Source organism: Scyliorhinus torazame, chromosome 2 (assembly GCF_047496885.1).
Source record: "Scyliorhinus torazame isolate Kashiwa2021f chromosome 2, sScyTor2.1, whole genome shotgun sequence".
In the NCBI taxonomy this organism is placed as follows: Eukaryota; Metazoa; Chordata; class Chondrichthyes; order Carcharhiniformes; family Scyliorhinidae; genus Scyliorhinus; species Scyliorhinus torazame.
In genome coordinates, this window is record NC_092708.1 from 387,274,528 (window position 1) to 387,290,007 (window position 15,480).

Here is a 15,480-nt window from a genome sequence, read left to right on the forward strand (position 1 = left end):
TTCTAATAAGCAGAAGCTGTTCCTGGTGTGGAGGAGATCAATTGTTAGCACAGAGACACTGGGCTGAATGGCCTCCCGATGGTAAAGTTTCTTTGAATCCTTCCTGAGCTTTGTGATTTTTTGATTTAATCTCCGTGGTAAGTGCGACACTCCGTCTCTTGCATGCGGCTGTCACTGGTTTGTGTTTCGGGGACACTGAATTGACTTGCGCTTTCCTCCCATGTGTCCTCCACAGTCGCTGGTCTGCTGAGGGCACAGGTCGGAGCCGGGCCATGCCCCACATCAAGACGTACATGAGGGCTTCGCCAGACTTCGGAGAGCTCGCGTGGTTCGCAGTCACAAGGTGAGAGGCCTTCCTGGTCCACGTCAATAGAAGATACGAGAACGTTATAATAATAATCTTTATTAGTGTCACAAGTAGGCTTACATTAACACTGCAATGAAGTTACTGTTAAAAGCCCTCGTCGCCACGCTCCGGCACCTGTCCGGGTACACTGAGGGAGAATTTCGACCCCTCCTGCAAGTGATATCTCCGTCGGCCATGGTTTACTGGGCCATTCTCTCGCCTCAAGAGTTCAGAAGATCCCGGGTTTAAGGTTCGTTTCAGAGATCAAAGCACACAATCCAGGGTGACGCTCTGCGCTGCGCTATCTGAGGTGCCCCCTTTCAGTCGAGACATTGAACTCTAGGCTGGACACAAGGAAGAAGATCCCACAGCACCTGTTGTCTCTACCCCCCCCCGGTCAATATGTATCCCTCAACCAACATCATTAAAATCGGATTTCCTGGTAATATTTCACCTTGTTGTGGGATCTTGCTGTGTACGAATTGGCTGACGTCTTTCCTGCCTTACAACGCTGACTACAGGTCGATATTACTTCACTGTCTGTAAAGTGCTGTGAGCCTCAAAGCCAAAGGTGTTTTGACCCTGGAGGAGGCCAATGAGCTTCTGTTGCCTCTCGAGAGGAATCCAGTGGATCTTATTCCTCTGCACCATCCCTGCAAGTCTATTTTCCACTCGTGGCCATCCTTTGAAACATGGGTTGTCTCTGCTTCTCCCACTCTCCATATTCTGAGGTTTGGGAAAGGTGCAACATTTATAATTGCAAGTCCTTCTCTATTTGCTTACATCTTTTCAAAGTGAAAATAGTCAGCCCATAAAAGTTGGATTCATTATTCTGGGTGAGTTGAGCTGCCGCAATGTCCCATCGACCCTTTAATCTCCGCCATTACCCCCATCCCCCCCACCTCAGCCATGTCCTCCCTGTACCCAACTGTCTGTTCTTTGTGCGTGAACCCGAAGAGTGAATGCTGGCGTGCCATTTCCCAGAGATCAAAGCCAAGCCCAAATCTTTCCTTGTACAGCGTCCCGCCACGAGCAGTCGCCATGGGGACGGTGCGCCTCACCGAATGGCGATCGGAGTGTGAAGCCCTGGCACCTCGAGTGAGAATTGGGACCAAGCTTGTCCATGATGCCCTCTGCAGTCCAGACTCTCAGACGATTGTGGCTAACACTGAGGGTCGTAGGAGTCGGAGCGTAAGGAAAGGTGACCGACAGTGAAATACTGATGTTGCACGTTAGAAGGAAGCGACCAGAAGGTCAGCACGGTGGCGCAGTGGGTTAGCATTGCTGCCTCACGGCGCTGAGGTCCCAGGTTCGATCCCAGCTCTGGGTCACTGTCCGTGCCGACTCTCCCCGTGCCTGTGTGGGTTTCGCCCCCACATCTCAAAGACATGCAGGGTAGGTGGATTGGCCACGCTAAATTGCCCCTTAATTGGAAAAAAGAAGGAAACGTCCAGCATTTCTTAATGTTGCGCTTTTCACGACCTCCCGACATCTAAATGTATGTGTCAGCCAATGATATTCTTTTTGAAGCCATTGTGCTTTTCATAGAATCCCTACAGTGCAGAATGAGGCCTTTTGGCCCATCGAATCAGCACCGGCCCTCTGAAAGAGCTCCCTACCTCACCCTATCCCCGTAGCCCCATCTAACCCACACATCCCTGGATACGAGGGGGGCACCCGGAGGAAACCCACGCAGACACTGGGAGAACGTACAAACTCCACACAGTCACGCGGGATCAGAATTGAACCCGGGAGCCTGGCACTGTGAGGCAGCAGTGCTAGCCACTGTGCCACCTGAAGCGCAGCAACCAATTTGCCCACAGCAAGATCCCACAAACGGCAATGTGACCCCGACCAGATGATCATTTTCTTGCAGTGTTGCTTGAGAGAGGAAGCTTGGCGAGGACACTGGTGGGGTCTCCCCTGCTCCTCGTCAAAGCAGTGGCGTGAAATCTTCAGCGGCCACCTGAGCAAGCAGCTGAGGCCTCGGTTTAATATCTCATTGATAAGGGGGCACCTCCAACAGTGCAGTACTCCCTCAACACTGCACCGGAGTGTCCGTGTCGGTCTTTGTCCTCAAACCCTGGCTGGGACCTGAAAACCAGAGTCTTGTGACTGAGAGGCGAGAGGGATTCCCGCTGAGCGACTGCAAGCCCTCGATCCGAACATGTAAACACACTCCATGTAAAATGCTCAATGCCAATTGCTCCCCCGCGCATGATTGAGTTGCTGAGTAAACGTTCCTGCGTTTGCCTCTTCCGGACAGGAGGGGCAGTTAATTTAAACAGCCCCGATTTCTCTCCTCGTTTTCCGCCCATTCACAAAAAGGTATTTTTGATTTCCCGTTTTATAACTGGTGGCATGTTTTCCCCAACCCGTCAGTTTGGAGTGAAATAATCTGATTAATGACCCCGAACACGAGGCATAGAACATAGAAAAATACAGCACAGAACAGGCCCTTCGGCCCACGATGTTGTGCCGAACCTTTGTCCTAGATTAATCATAGATTTTCACAGAATTTACAGTGCAGAAGGAGGCCATTCGGCCCATCGAGTCTGCACCGGCTCTTGGAAAGAGCACCCTACCCAAGGTCAACACCTCCACCCTATCCCCATAACCCAGTAACCCCACCCAACACTAAGGGCAATTTTGGTCACTAAGGGCAATTTATCAAGGCCATGGGAAAATAAGACGGTTGGTTTATTTTACACAGGGACAAAACGCCACAGGAACGGGTCCCTCCTATCCGCCCCTTTGCACTTTGCCAATTACAGTGGTTAAAACGGTTCACTGTCTGGGTCCAGGTCCGCATGGCAACATTACATATTGTAGCAGCTTGGTGAAGGTCACGTGACAGACATCCCATTTCCTCTCCTGGGCTTTGGACAACGGATGTTTTTTTTTTCTCCCAGGTCTGGAATGGGCCCCTCTTGGCCTTGCAGACGGACCATCTCCTTGGCCCAGAGCTCTGCCGTAGAAATGTAAAGGGTTGTTAGTGCACTTATCTTCTGCAGTTGCAGGAGGCATCACCGTCTCTTTAAGGATAGCGAGGTCTGGGCTGGTTTTCCGAAGATTGGAAGGTGGGTATCGGTCACTCCCATCTTGGCCTGTTGGGGTAAAGTCATTGTCCGTTTTTGAAAATAAACAATTTGATAAAGTAGCCAGGCTGATGTAGATATCTATATTTTGCTTCCTGTTTCCGTGATGGGACACCTGGCATTGTATTCCTGTACAACTCCATGCTATTCCCTCTCAGAGGGAGCAATCGATCGCTATCGGAGATGATGTGCTACTGTCATTGAATTCAGTCCTCGCTGTGTGACTTGTACTTCATGAGTTGTGTGTAATGAGAACAATTGCAGTCTGTTTGATGTCTCTTCCCCTGATGCCGTGCCCATCAGGCAAGATTGAACAGGCTTGAAGCTCTTTCCTTTGAAAAGAGGAGACTTGAGGGGTGGCCTGTGGGAGGCCTTTTAAAATTATGAAAAGGTTTGCAAAGGCGAGACGCAGTGAAGATATTCCCACTCATGGGGGTAGCTGGAACTATGGGCCATAAATATAAAACAGCCACTAATAAATCCGACGGGGAATAAAGGAGGAACTTTGTTCCCCGGAGAGAGGTGAGAATGTGGAGCTCGCTGCCACAGGGAGTGACAGAGGTGAGCAGCATTGATGCATTCAAGGAGACACCAGATATGTAACTGAGGGAACAAGACATAGCAAGTTATATTGATAATCGGGGATGACTTAGAGAGTGGGAAGGGGCTCATGTGAGGCATCAAGACCAGCATGGACCAGCTGGGTCGAATGGCCTGTTTCTCTGCTGTAAATTCAATGTAATTGGTTCACGCATGTCTTTCGCGGGAAGGGAAAGGAGCATGCCCATCAGTCTGGAGTGCCTGTGAGCTACCTTCCCACAAAAGTGTTAAGTTACAAGGAGATTGGTAGGTTTTTTTTTTGCGATGGGGGTATGCATGGATACAGAACCAAGACGGATAGGCAGAGGGATGATCGGGATTAGCCATCCGAACAGACGTATGAACACACCAATTAGGAGCAGGGGTAGGCCACTCGGCCCCTCTACCCTGCCCCACCATTCAGTGGGATCACAGCTGATCTGTTTGTAATCTCAACCCCACAATCCTGCCCTCCCCCCCCCCCCCCCCCCCCCGATAACCTTTCACCCCCCCTCTTGTTAATCGCGAATCTATCGACCTCTGCCTTCAAGATATTCAAAGCATCTGCCTCCCCTGCTGTTTGAGGAAGACAGTTCCAGAGACTCACCACCCTCCGAGGGGGGAAAAGGTTTCCCTCGTCTCTGTTTTAAATGGGCGACCCCTCGTTTTTGAAGAGTGACCCTTAGTTCTGGATTCTTCCACAAGAGGAAACATCCGCTCAGCATCCGGCCTGTCAGTAACCACTCTAATTGAATGGCGGAGCAGGAGTGAGGGGCTGAATGGCCTCCTCCTGTTCCCATGGCTGCTCCTTAATGACCTCGGTGTACCCGTCAGATTGCACAAAGGAAATGGCGCCTGAGGAGATTGTGTGTGCCGGGGGAGCCGAATAACTCTTGCCGCTTCTGTTGTTGTGAAACCTCCCAAGTGTTGATTAGGTGGTGGGCACTTAATACCATCGTTACCTCTCTCTGCAGTATTGACGTGTTTGAGAAAATAACACATTTCTGGGATTGCAGGTCGCAAGGGCCGTAAACAGCAATCGCTTCTGATTGCCTGGAGCTGATTTTACTCGGTGTGCAGAAGAAGAACAGGGGAATTATAGTTCACAGCTCGAAAACTGATTAATGCTTCCCACGTCACTCACCCACTCGCCCAGCAAAATGAGGAGCAGCAACGTTCCTGCGGCACCTCGCCCACGGCGCTGCGGCCTCATCAAAGGCCCGGTTTGGGGGAAATGATTCTGTTTTCAGTTTGGTTCCAGCTTTCGTCCTGATCGATAGTAAACGTTGCGAGGGGGGTTTGGTTCGGGGCTGGCCACGCCGAGATTTGCTATCTTACCGTTCACTGAGATCAACACAGTCGAGTACGATCATGTGGCCGGCTTAGCCCCGTGCATCCAGTAAAACCGTATAATACTGCTCCAGCCACACACCTGCACTCTGCCCCCCCCCCCCCCCCCCCCCCCACCGCCTGTCATCCACAGGGAATTCTAACCCCAGCTCCCATCAACCTCCTCCGCCCCCCCCCCCCCCCCCCCCACAAGCCCCCATGCTCGCTGAATTGTATTGGCTCCCGTGAAGCAATGCCTCAACACTTAACATTATCCCCCTTGTTTTCCAATCCTCCCCCCCACCCCCCTCTGCCTCCCTCTGTGGCCCCCTCCAGCCCAACAACCGTCTGAGATTCTCTACTCTTCCAACCTTCACCTACTGAGAGCATCCTCGATTTCCACCGCATCACATTGGCAGTACTGCCCTCCGTTGGCAAGGCCTGGGATGTGCTCCCCGAGCCTCTGCACCTCTTTTCTCTTAAAGACGCTTCTTAAAAGTCTATAACCATTGATTACTTGTCCCAGTGCCTCGGTTATGTGGTTCGCATCCAACCTCGTTTGATAATGCTCCTACAAAATGCCTTGGGACGTTTGACCCTATGGACGGCGCCATCTATGTAAATGCTGCATGTTATTGTCCTGAAGTGTTTGCCTCCAGTACTTTTGAAATGAAAATCGCTTATTGTCACAAGTAGGCTTCAAATGAAGTTACTGTGAAAAGCCGCTAGTCGCCACATTCCGCCGCCAGTTCGGGGAGGCTGATACGGGAATCGAACCGTGCTGCTGGCCTGCCTTGGTCTGCTTTAAAAGCCAGCGATTTAGCCCAGTGAGCTAAACCAGCCCCTACTTCAGCTGATTTTTTTTTTAAGTCGTCATGGTTACCAATTCTGAAATGAACTTTACATTTCAGATTCGTCAGCCGAATGGAAATTCCAGTAGTTTCCATAATGGGATTTGAACCCAGGTCCCCAAAGCATTGGCCTGGGCCTTGGATTATTAGTCCAGTGACATTATCGCTGCGCTACTAGTGAAGCAGATGGGGTTTTACGAGAATTGGCGAAAATTTGTGGTGGCCATTGCTGAATCCACCAGCTGTCGTTGGTGGGATTTGAACCGTTGTTCCCTAGAGGATTCGCCTGGGGCCTCTGGAGTGCTGGTCCTGCAGTATTACCACTGCCCTACCATCCCCCCCCCCTCCTTCCCGTGAAGTAATGATCTATGTTTACTTTATTCATGATGTGGAGATGCCGGCGTTGGACTGGGGTGGGCACAGTAAGAAGTCTGACAACACCAGGTTAAAGTCCAACAGGTTTGTTTCAAACACTAGCTTTCGGAGCGCTGCTCCTTCCTCGGGTTCACCTGAGGGAGGAGCAGTGCTCCGAAAGCTAGTGTTTGAAACAAAAGCCTGTTGGACTTTAACCTGGTGTTGTAAGACTTCTCGCTGTACTTTATTCATGACATTTGTATTCACACCTCTCGGAGGTCCACTGGATTGCACTTTGCGTTTCTGTAAGCCCCTTCCACAACCTGAGGTGTACGTTTTCAAGGGTAGTCGCTGTTGGAATGTAGGAAACCCGGCAGGTGGACAGCAAGCTCCCAAGCCAACGGCAATGAGATAAACGACCAGGCAACCTGTTTTTGGTTGAAAGCTGGACATCGTCCGGGTCGGCAAGGAGAGCTCTCCTCCTGGTCTTCGAAATAGGGGTCTTTCATGCCGGAGCGTCTGAGTGGGACAGGTGGCTTATCCGGACTGGCTGGGTGAAGGTTGGAATTTTAAGTGTTGCGTGTTTGGTACAGAGCCCTGCCTCTTGTTGCTGTGGCCGCCATCGCTCGTATCTTACTTAAAGTGAAAAGCTGCCTGCGCGGGGGACACGCCAGGGGAGCGACACGGAAGAACGGCCACTTCAGGCTCCACACTGTCATCCGAGCACAGCGTGCCGCTGACTTAGAACCTTCTGGAAGATGTTGAATTGCCGAGTGCCAATGCAAATCTAATCAAAGTGACGGTTCTCGCCATCCAGGCAGATGCTTGAAGCAGTGGGAGGCAAAATGAGGTTGCTGTGAAGGAAAGCTGAACAGGCAACTCGGCATATTAACTCCCTTATTCATTTACTGTTCTGTCAGACCGAATCCCCATCACAACCATCAGTGAGCTGGTTTGTGTGTGTGTGTGTGTGTGTGTGTGTGTGCGTGCTAAATTCATAGTATTAGACCCTCTAAACATTCATTGTCATCTGAAATAGAAGGTAATTTAAATCTCATTTCTAAATATATGGTTTGGGATAAATGTGATGCACGAGCAATTCTGTTTCTTTCTCCCTCTGCCTTTATTTATTTGCTAAGCTGCTCCCTTTGTCCTGAGCTCCTCTTGTCCTGAGGCAGCCCATTTGATCCCAAATATTAATACCCCCTGTATTCGCCAGACCATCAGACGGTTGCTCGCCATGAAGTCACAAGGGCGTGGGTTCAAGTCCCATGTGCAGGACTCGAGCGTGACTCTCCGAGCTGACACTCACTCCTGTGCAGTATTGAAGGAGCGCTGCACTGTCAGAGGCACCTTCTGCCTGCTCGGATGGATGGACAAGGGCAGCGGATGCACGGGAAGACCACCATTTGCAAGTTCCCCTCCGACTCACCAACCATCCTGACTTAGAACTATTTGTTGGAACCGCTGTCTTAAGTCCTGGAACTTTTAAAAATCCATTTATGGGATGTGGATGTCGCCGGCTGGGCAGCATTTATGGCCCATCCCGAATTGCCCTTGAACTGAGTGGCGTGCCACTTCAAGAAGGCAGTTAAGGGACAACCAGATTGCCGTGCCTGGGGTCACATGTAGGTCATATCAGGAAAGGAACGGCAGATAATAATCTTTATCGTTGTCCCAAGTAGGCTTGTGTTAACACTGTAATGAAGTTACTGTGAAAAGCCCCTAGTCGCCACACTCCGGCGCCTTTTCGGGGACATGGAGGGAGAATTCAGAATGCCCAATTCACCTAACAGCACGTCTTTCGGGACTTGTGGGAGGAAACCGGTGCACCCGGAGGAAACCCACGCACACACGGGGAGGATGTGCAGACTCCGCACAGACAGTGACCCAAGCCGGGAATAATCGAACCTGGGACCATGGAGCTGTGAAGCAGCGGTGCTAACCACTGTGCTATCCGTGCCGTTCAAGATTCCCTAAAGGGAAGTACGTTCGTGAACCAGTTGGGTTTTTATTTAAAAATTATTTTATTTAAATTTAGAGTACCCAATTCATTTTTTAAATTAAGGAGCAATTTAGTGTGGCCAATCCACCTACCCTGCACATCTTTGGGTTGTGGGGGCGAAACCCACGCAAACACGGGGAGAATGTGCAAACTCCACACGGACAGGGACCCAGAGCCGGGATCGAACCTGGGACCTCAGCGCTGTGAGACTGCAGTGCTAACCACTGCGCCACCGTGCTGCCCATCAGTTGGGTTTTTATGACAATCGACAATGGTTTCATGGTCATCGTTAGACCTCTAAGTCCAGATTCTCATCAAATTGAAATTTCCCCATCTGCCCTGGTGGGATTGGAACCGAGTGCTCCAAGCATTTCCCTGGAATGCCAGTGGATATGGGTCCAGTGATAATACCACTACCCCGCCACCATCACCCTACCAGCACTGTGGATGTACCTGCACCACATGGGCTGCAGCGGTTCAAGAAGGCAGTTTACCCACCACCTTCTCGAGGGCAATTAGGGATGGACAATAAATGCCGGCCTCGCCAGTGACACCAACCCCATTAATTCATGTTTTAAAATGTAAAAGATCCGATGATGTTTTAAGAAGATCAGGGGGCGACTTCCGGTTGCGGCTAAGCGGAGCTAAGTCGCACGTTCAGCAGCTCCCGCTAAAAACAGACTTTTGGGCTCTTTTTTAGGGTCCGTAACGTCGCTTGTTCGACGTTTCCCGGTGTGGGAAGGGGACAACAACATTCCCCCGATAGTGTATGGATTGGACCAGGAGTGAGGCGAGTTTAAAAGTGGCATTGAAGCAAAGAAAGATGCGAGGGAGGAGGACCAAGATGGCGGCGGGCGGAGACCAGGCAGCGTGGAGGCAGTGGGCGCGAGAGCAGCGGGAGCTTCTCCAGCGCTGTTTTAAGGAACTGAAAGCAGAGCTGCTGGAGCCGATGAAGGCTTCAATTGATAAGCTGCTGGAGACCCAGACGGCCCAGGGGGCGGCGATCCGGGAGGTCCGGCAGAAGGTCTCGGAGGAACCTGGGCCTGGCGGTGAAGGTGGAGGCGCACGAGGCGCTCCACAAGAAATGGCAGGCGAGGTTCGAGGAGCTGGAGAACCCGTCGAGGCGGAAAAACCTGCGGATGCTGGGTCTCCCCGAGGAGCTGGAAGGATCGGACGTGGGGGCCTGCGTGGTCACCATGCTGAATTCGCTTATGGGAGCAGGGGGCCTTTCAGGGGCCCTTGGAGCTGGAGGGGGCCCACCGGGTGCTGGCAAGGGAGGCCCAAGCCCAGCGAGCCGCCACGGGCGGGGCTTATGCAGTTGCAACCGGTTTGCTGATCGAGAGTGTGTGTTAAGGTGGGCCAAGAAGGAGCGGAGCAGCGGGTGGGAGAACGCAGAGGTCTGGATCTACCAGGATTGGAGCGCGGAGGTGGCGAAGAAGAGGGCCGGGTACAACCGGGCGAAGGCAGTGCTGCACAGGAAGGGGGTGAAGTTTGGTATGCTGCAGCCGGCGCATCTATGGGTCACCTATAAGGATCAACAACATTATTTTGAGTCCCCGGAGGAGGCGTGGGCCTTTGTTCAGGCTGGAAAACTGGACTCGGACTAAGGGTCATGGATGAGGGATTGTTGGGTTGTGTTTTGAGGGGTGTTCTTTGATTTTTGGGGGTTGATTGGGCATTGTTTTGATTAGGGCCGCCGGGTGGGCTATTGGGGGTGGGGGGTAGGTAAACTGCTTGGGGTGTTGATGGTCGGTAGGGGAGATGTTGCCCAGCGGGGGGTGGGGGGTGTGGGGGGGGGGGGGGGGGGGGGGGGTGGTGGAGGCCTGAGTTGGGGGGTAGTGGACCGGGTGGAAAGGGAGCTGCGCCAGGGGAAGTGGGGCCAGGCGGGGAGGCCTGAGTTGGGGGGTAGTGGACCCGGGTGGAAAGGGAGCTGCGCCAGGGGAGGCGGGGCCAGGCGAGTGTGAAGCGCGGGCTTTTTTCCTGCGTTTAGGGCTAAAGGGGCGGGGCCGGAGCTGGGAAGCGCGGGCTTTTTCTCCCGTGCTGGGAGTGGAATGAATGAGATCCTGCTGGTGGACAAGGGGGGTGGGTGGGGGGGGGGAATTCCACACTGGGGAGGTCGATGGAGTAACTGTTCCAGCTCGTAAAAGGATCGAGAATGAGAGCGCACAGATTTAAAAGAAGCAAATGTGACGTGAGGGAAAAAAACTTTTCCACACTCGTTTTGGGGCCTGGGACGCAGGGCCTGGAAGTGCGGAGGCAGGTTCAATCGAGGTATTCCAGAGGGCATCAGATGATCATTTGAATTGCAACAACGTGCAAGGGGAAAAGGCAGGGGAATGGCCCCAAGTCATGATGCTCGTTTGGAGAGTCGGTGCAGACACGGCGGGCCGAATGGCCTCCTCCTGCGCAGTAACAATTCTGTGATTATGTTTGAACTTTCCTGTTTGCGAGGAATGAGCTGGGCTCGTCCCTCTCACCAGCCTCTTCACTCTTGGTGTTGCGAAGGGGCCAGCAAAGCACAAGCAAGCCCTAGGCTGGGGCTTTTCCAACCAGAGCTCGCCAGAGCCCAAGCATCTCCAGAGGGCTCCTCCCAATTTTCCGGTCATGTGACAAGCACACCAGAATTGTTCAAGATAAGTTGTTCTTGCATTTAGTGAAAAATAATCGTTCTTTCATTCAGTTCCTTATTTAAGAAATGACAAATGCTGCGCTTTTACCACATGTCATGTCTCAAATCGCTCTGCTATCTGTCGATCTGGAGTGAAGACCCGTCTTGTTGAATCTGCAGACTCCAGTTCAGAGTCAGCGACATTTTTCCCGTCGAACTCCGAGCTTTTATATATTTGGTTGGCACAATTGAAAAATCAATGGAGACCAGATCGCTTAAAATGTAAGCGTCAGTTCTGTTTAGGTGAGAAATGTGATTCAGAATATGCGACGGCTCCTGAACACTGGTAACTGTTGCATCTCTTTGGGATAACGGAATAAAATCGAATTAAATGTATAGATCACGTTTTAGTTCCGAAACTCGTGTTTGGCGAGAGGGAGGAAAGCACTTTCCCTTTGGGAGGAAGGGGAACTGGTGGGAAGCGTGTTAAGTGCTGCTCCTGACCTTTGAATAGGTGTCCTGGTGTGAAAATACAACTCCTATTCCCAGAATTGAATTTGAAATTGTTAATGAAAGATTTCACTCATCAGCTCCCTCCTGCAGTGTATGCGTGTCTGTGTATGTCCCTGTGTCTGTCTGTCTATTCTCTGTGTCTCCGTCAATTCCCTGTGTGTTTCTCTCTCTATTCTCTGTGTCTGTGTGTGTGTCTGTGTTTCTGTGTGTGTGTGCATCTGCATCTCTATCTGTGTGTGTGCCTGTGTGCATCTCTATCTATCCTCTGTGCATTTGTGTGTCCCTGCATATGTGTGTGTCCCTGCCTGTACGTGCATGTCCCTGTCTGTGTGTATGTGTGTGTGTGTCTGTGTGCATGTCGGTGTGTGTATGCACATCTGTGTGTGTGTGTGCACGCATTTGTTTGAGTGCGCGCGTATGTGCGTGCGCGTCTGCGGGTGCATGTCTGTGCGCGTGTATCTGTGTGCGTACATCTGCTTGCACGTGCACACGTGTCTGTGTGCATGTGCGCGCGTCTGTGTGCGGGTCCACGAAGTTGTGTCTGTGCGCGCGCTTGTGTCTGCGCGCCCTCGTCTGTGTGCGGCCACGTGTCCATGCAACATGTGTCTGTTTGTGGGCACGTGTCTCTGTGCAGGGACGTGTCTGCACGCGCGCGTGCCTCTGTGCAAGTGCGCGTACTTGTCTGTGTGTGTGCTCACGTCTGCGCATCTGTCTGTGTGCGCTGCTCGCGTCACTGTTTGTGTTAACACGCCTCTCTGACCCTGTGCCTCTGTCCGTCTGTGTGTGTCTGTGCGTGTGTGCATGGGCTGTTTCCCTCTCCCTTTCTGTTCCATTCACTCCCCCTCTTCCCCAGCCCTTCTTCCCCTTTATTCGTTCCCCCCAGCTCTTTTCCCTTCAATGCCACTCTCCTGCCTTCTCCCTGTAGCCTGTCAGATAATAATCCAATAATTCCCTCTGGGAGCCCATCTCCGGGTGCCCGCGTCAGTGTCTTGGTGAACGGGTTGTGTGTGGGCTTTATACAACAGGGTGGCTTGTTCGGGAATTCACTGCCTGTGAAAATGTGGCAGAAGAAGATTCAGTTGTGACTTTCGAAATGCTGTAAGGGGGGGGAGAAAGGTTACAGCCCCCCTCCCGGGGAAGGGAGGAGTGGGGATGCAGGGCAGCGAAACCCAGACTCTCCCCGCCTTGTTTTATTGCTCAGAAGCTCTTTGGACTTTTCCCCTGCTGCTTGAGATTGCCAGAAGCAGCCAGTTGAAACTGTAAACTGTGGTAAATTAATGGACATTAATAATAATTCCAAATCACATCAGCCTGGTTTGTTTCCACAAAGGAGTGATTGAACGATCTATCAGATTTCCCTCTGCTGGAAGGAATTTATTGGAACGCGGGGATGATGATAGAATATTAAACATTTTCCTGTATCGCACTCAAACTGATTTGTTTTCGAGCAAGTCAGAAATCAAATGTGTGACCTGGGTTGAAATGCGACTTGGGCTTATGGGATGGAATCTGCTTCTGGCTGCTGTCCCTAAAAGCTTTCCGCCGTCGGACCTGTCTCCTTTTTTGAGGATGGTCACAATTAAGGCGTCTCTGAGATCACCCGGCATGGCTCTCTTCCTTTATGACAAGGGTGATGTTGTAGATTCTTGTCAGGTGTGCGTCTCCGCCACATTTTAGTACTTCTGCGGGAATTTCATCTGCGCCAGAGGCCTTGTCAGCCTTCGGATGGCTTTTTTGACCTCACTGCGAGCTGGCGTTGCGCTGAGATGGCGATGGGTAGGGAGTTGCGGGAAGGTGTCGAGGACACTCGCGTCAAAGGCTCTGTCTTGGTTGAGGAGGTCCTCGAAGTGCTCTCCAGCGAGCGTTGGCTGCCTCTCTGTCTTTCATGTTTGGCTCTCAATGGGGTGGGTCCCTGGGTACTCTGACCGTAGGTGGTTGTGAGTGTCGGCGAGTTGCTGAGTCTCCTGCCCTCTTTCCACCCACCATCTTCTTTAGGTCGCGAATTATTTGTTTTACCTCGGCCTTCAGTTGCCTGTAGGTTTGTTTCTTCTCACTCGGGTTTTGGTGGAGCTGCCAGTTCAGGAACACCTTGCACTTCCAGTCAAGGAGATCCTGGACCTCCTGATCGTTCCTGTCGAGCCAGTCTTGGCGTTTCCTGGTCGAGAGCCCGAGCGTCTCCTCGCAGACGCTGACTATGGCGGCTTTTAAGGCAGACCAGGCGCTGTGGGTGTTCTGCGGCTCTGGCTCATCGCCAGGTTAGCTGTGAGGCGTCGACTGAGTAGCTCTTCTCGGGGTCTTTGAGTTGTCATGGGAGTGTCTCTTTAAGAAAGGTTTTTGTCTTATCACATGGCTTCAGTGATGTCATTGTGTGGGGTGGAGCTGGGCTGTGGCTCTGTGATGTTTGTTTTTGGTTTCAGACGGGTGAAAGAGGTGTTTTGTGTTCTGTCTCTCTCTAGTTCATTTAAAATATCTGTTCCAGTAAAAATCATCTTGGTGGTGGCTTTTGAGATATAGTTTGCTTTCCGGAAGGGTTTAAACCTGCTGGTGAGACGGGGTCAGAATCTCAGGAAAAGCCAGTCTTATTCAAGTGAGAATGCAGAGTGCTGTGCCACGCCCTTGAAAAGGGTTTTTTAGTTTATGGGATTTTGTTTTTGAATTGGAACAGTTAAGTGGGAATTCATTAAGTGTTATACATAGATTACAGTAGCTGGGGAGTGTTTTTATGTTTGTAATTGATAAAAATGATTGCTGTGTGATTATATAAATGTTAACTAAGTTCTTGGAATAACACTTATTTTAATTAAAGGGTCTAGGAAGACTGTTGAATCACACCTGAAGGGAAGGCTCTTGTGCTCATCCTAGCCAAATTCAACATAAAAAGCTATAGGTCAGGTGAACTCCATAATACACGGAGTTTTTAAACCCTGTCCCATAACAGAGTCCAGCGACATTGAGTCTCCTGCTGCAGAGTTTCTTCTGCCTGTGTCAGTTTGGGGCCAGGGTGATGGAGGTGGTAGAGTGGATTAGTCAACAGTCAGTCCAGCAGTCGTTGGTTCTGGTCGTGGCTTGGGTGATGTGAATGTCTTTGCCGACCCTTGCCTGGGCGATGATATTGTCTATTAGGTACCAGTGCTTGGAAGGGGATGATTATGATGACCAGGTCATGTGCTGAACATTTTGTCAGGGGGAGGACCCCATGATCTTTGTTTTCCCCACGCCATCCCGGCCTTTCCAAAGGTTTGCGCCCTTCCCAACTCTGGCATTGAAGTCGCCAAGGAGAATCAGCTCGCCTCCCTTTGGGATGCGGGACAGTGATTCGTCGAGGCTGGAGTAGAGTGCCACTTTCGTCTCGCCTGTCTTAAGATTGGAGCGCCGGCAGTGACGGCTGCGATGTGCTGCTTCTGGGCCAGGGTGAGCTGTAGGATCGAGAGCCGTTCGCTCACCCAACAGAAGGGTTCACTGAGACGTCCGACCCAATTCGCTTTTTACGGCAAGCCGACCATAGATTTGGGGTCTTCTTCTGGTTTGCCTTTCCAGAAGAAGGTGTATCCGCCACCTTTTATTTTGAGCTGGCCGTCTCCTGCCAGTTGTGTCTCGCTCAGGGGGGTGATGTCAGTGGTGTCGGAGTTCCCAGACTATGTTGGCGGTGCGACGTTCAGGTCTGGTGCTGTTGGGGTTGTCCATGAGGGTCCTGATGTTCCAGGTCCCGAAATTCATTTGGGTGGGTGGGGTGGGGTTGGGGTGAAGGATTCCTGTGCGTGGATTCATTTAACATGGGCTGGTCGTGACACACCAAT

General features: G+C 51.6%; 1 protein-coding gene across 11 annotated transcripts in view; it reads left to right on the top strand.

Moving 5' to 3' along the window:
• tdp1 (tyrosyl-DNA phosphodiesterase 1) overlaps positions 1-15,480 on the top strand; it is a 132,896-nt gene that overhangs the window by 67,820 nt on the left and 49,596 nt on the right. For 7 of the 11 annotated variants that reach the window (XM_072493853.1, XM_072493836.1, XM_072493862.1 and 4 more), the window contains exon 13: positions 236-343. The exons of 3 other annotated variants lie outside the window; for them this stretch is intronic. In XM_072493853.1, the coding sequence (XP_072349954.1) occupies positions 236-343 (108 nt within the window). Of the gene's footprint in view, positions 1-235; positions 350-15,480 lie in introns of those variants that run through there. One more of the 11 variants, XM_072493918.1, reaches the window with a different exon arrangement.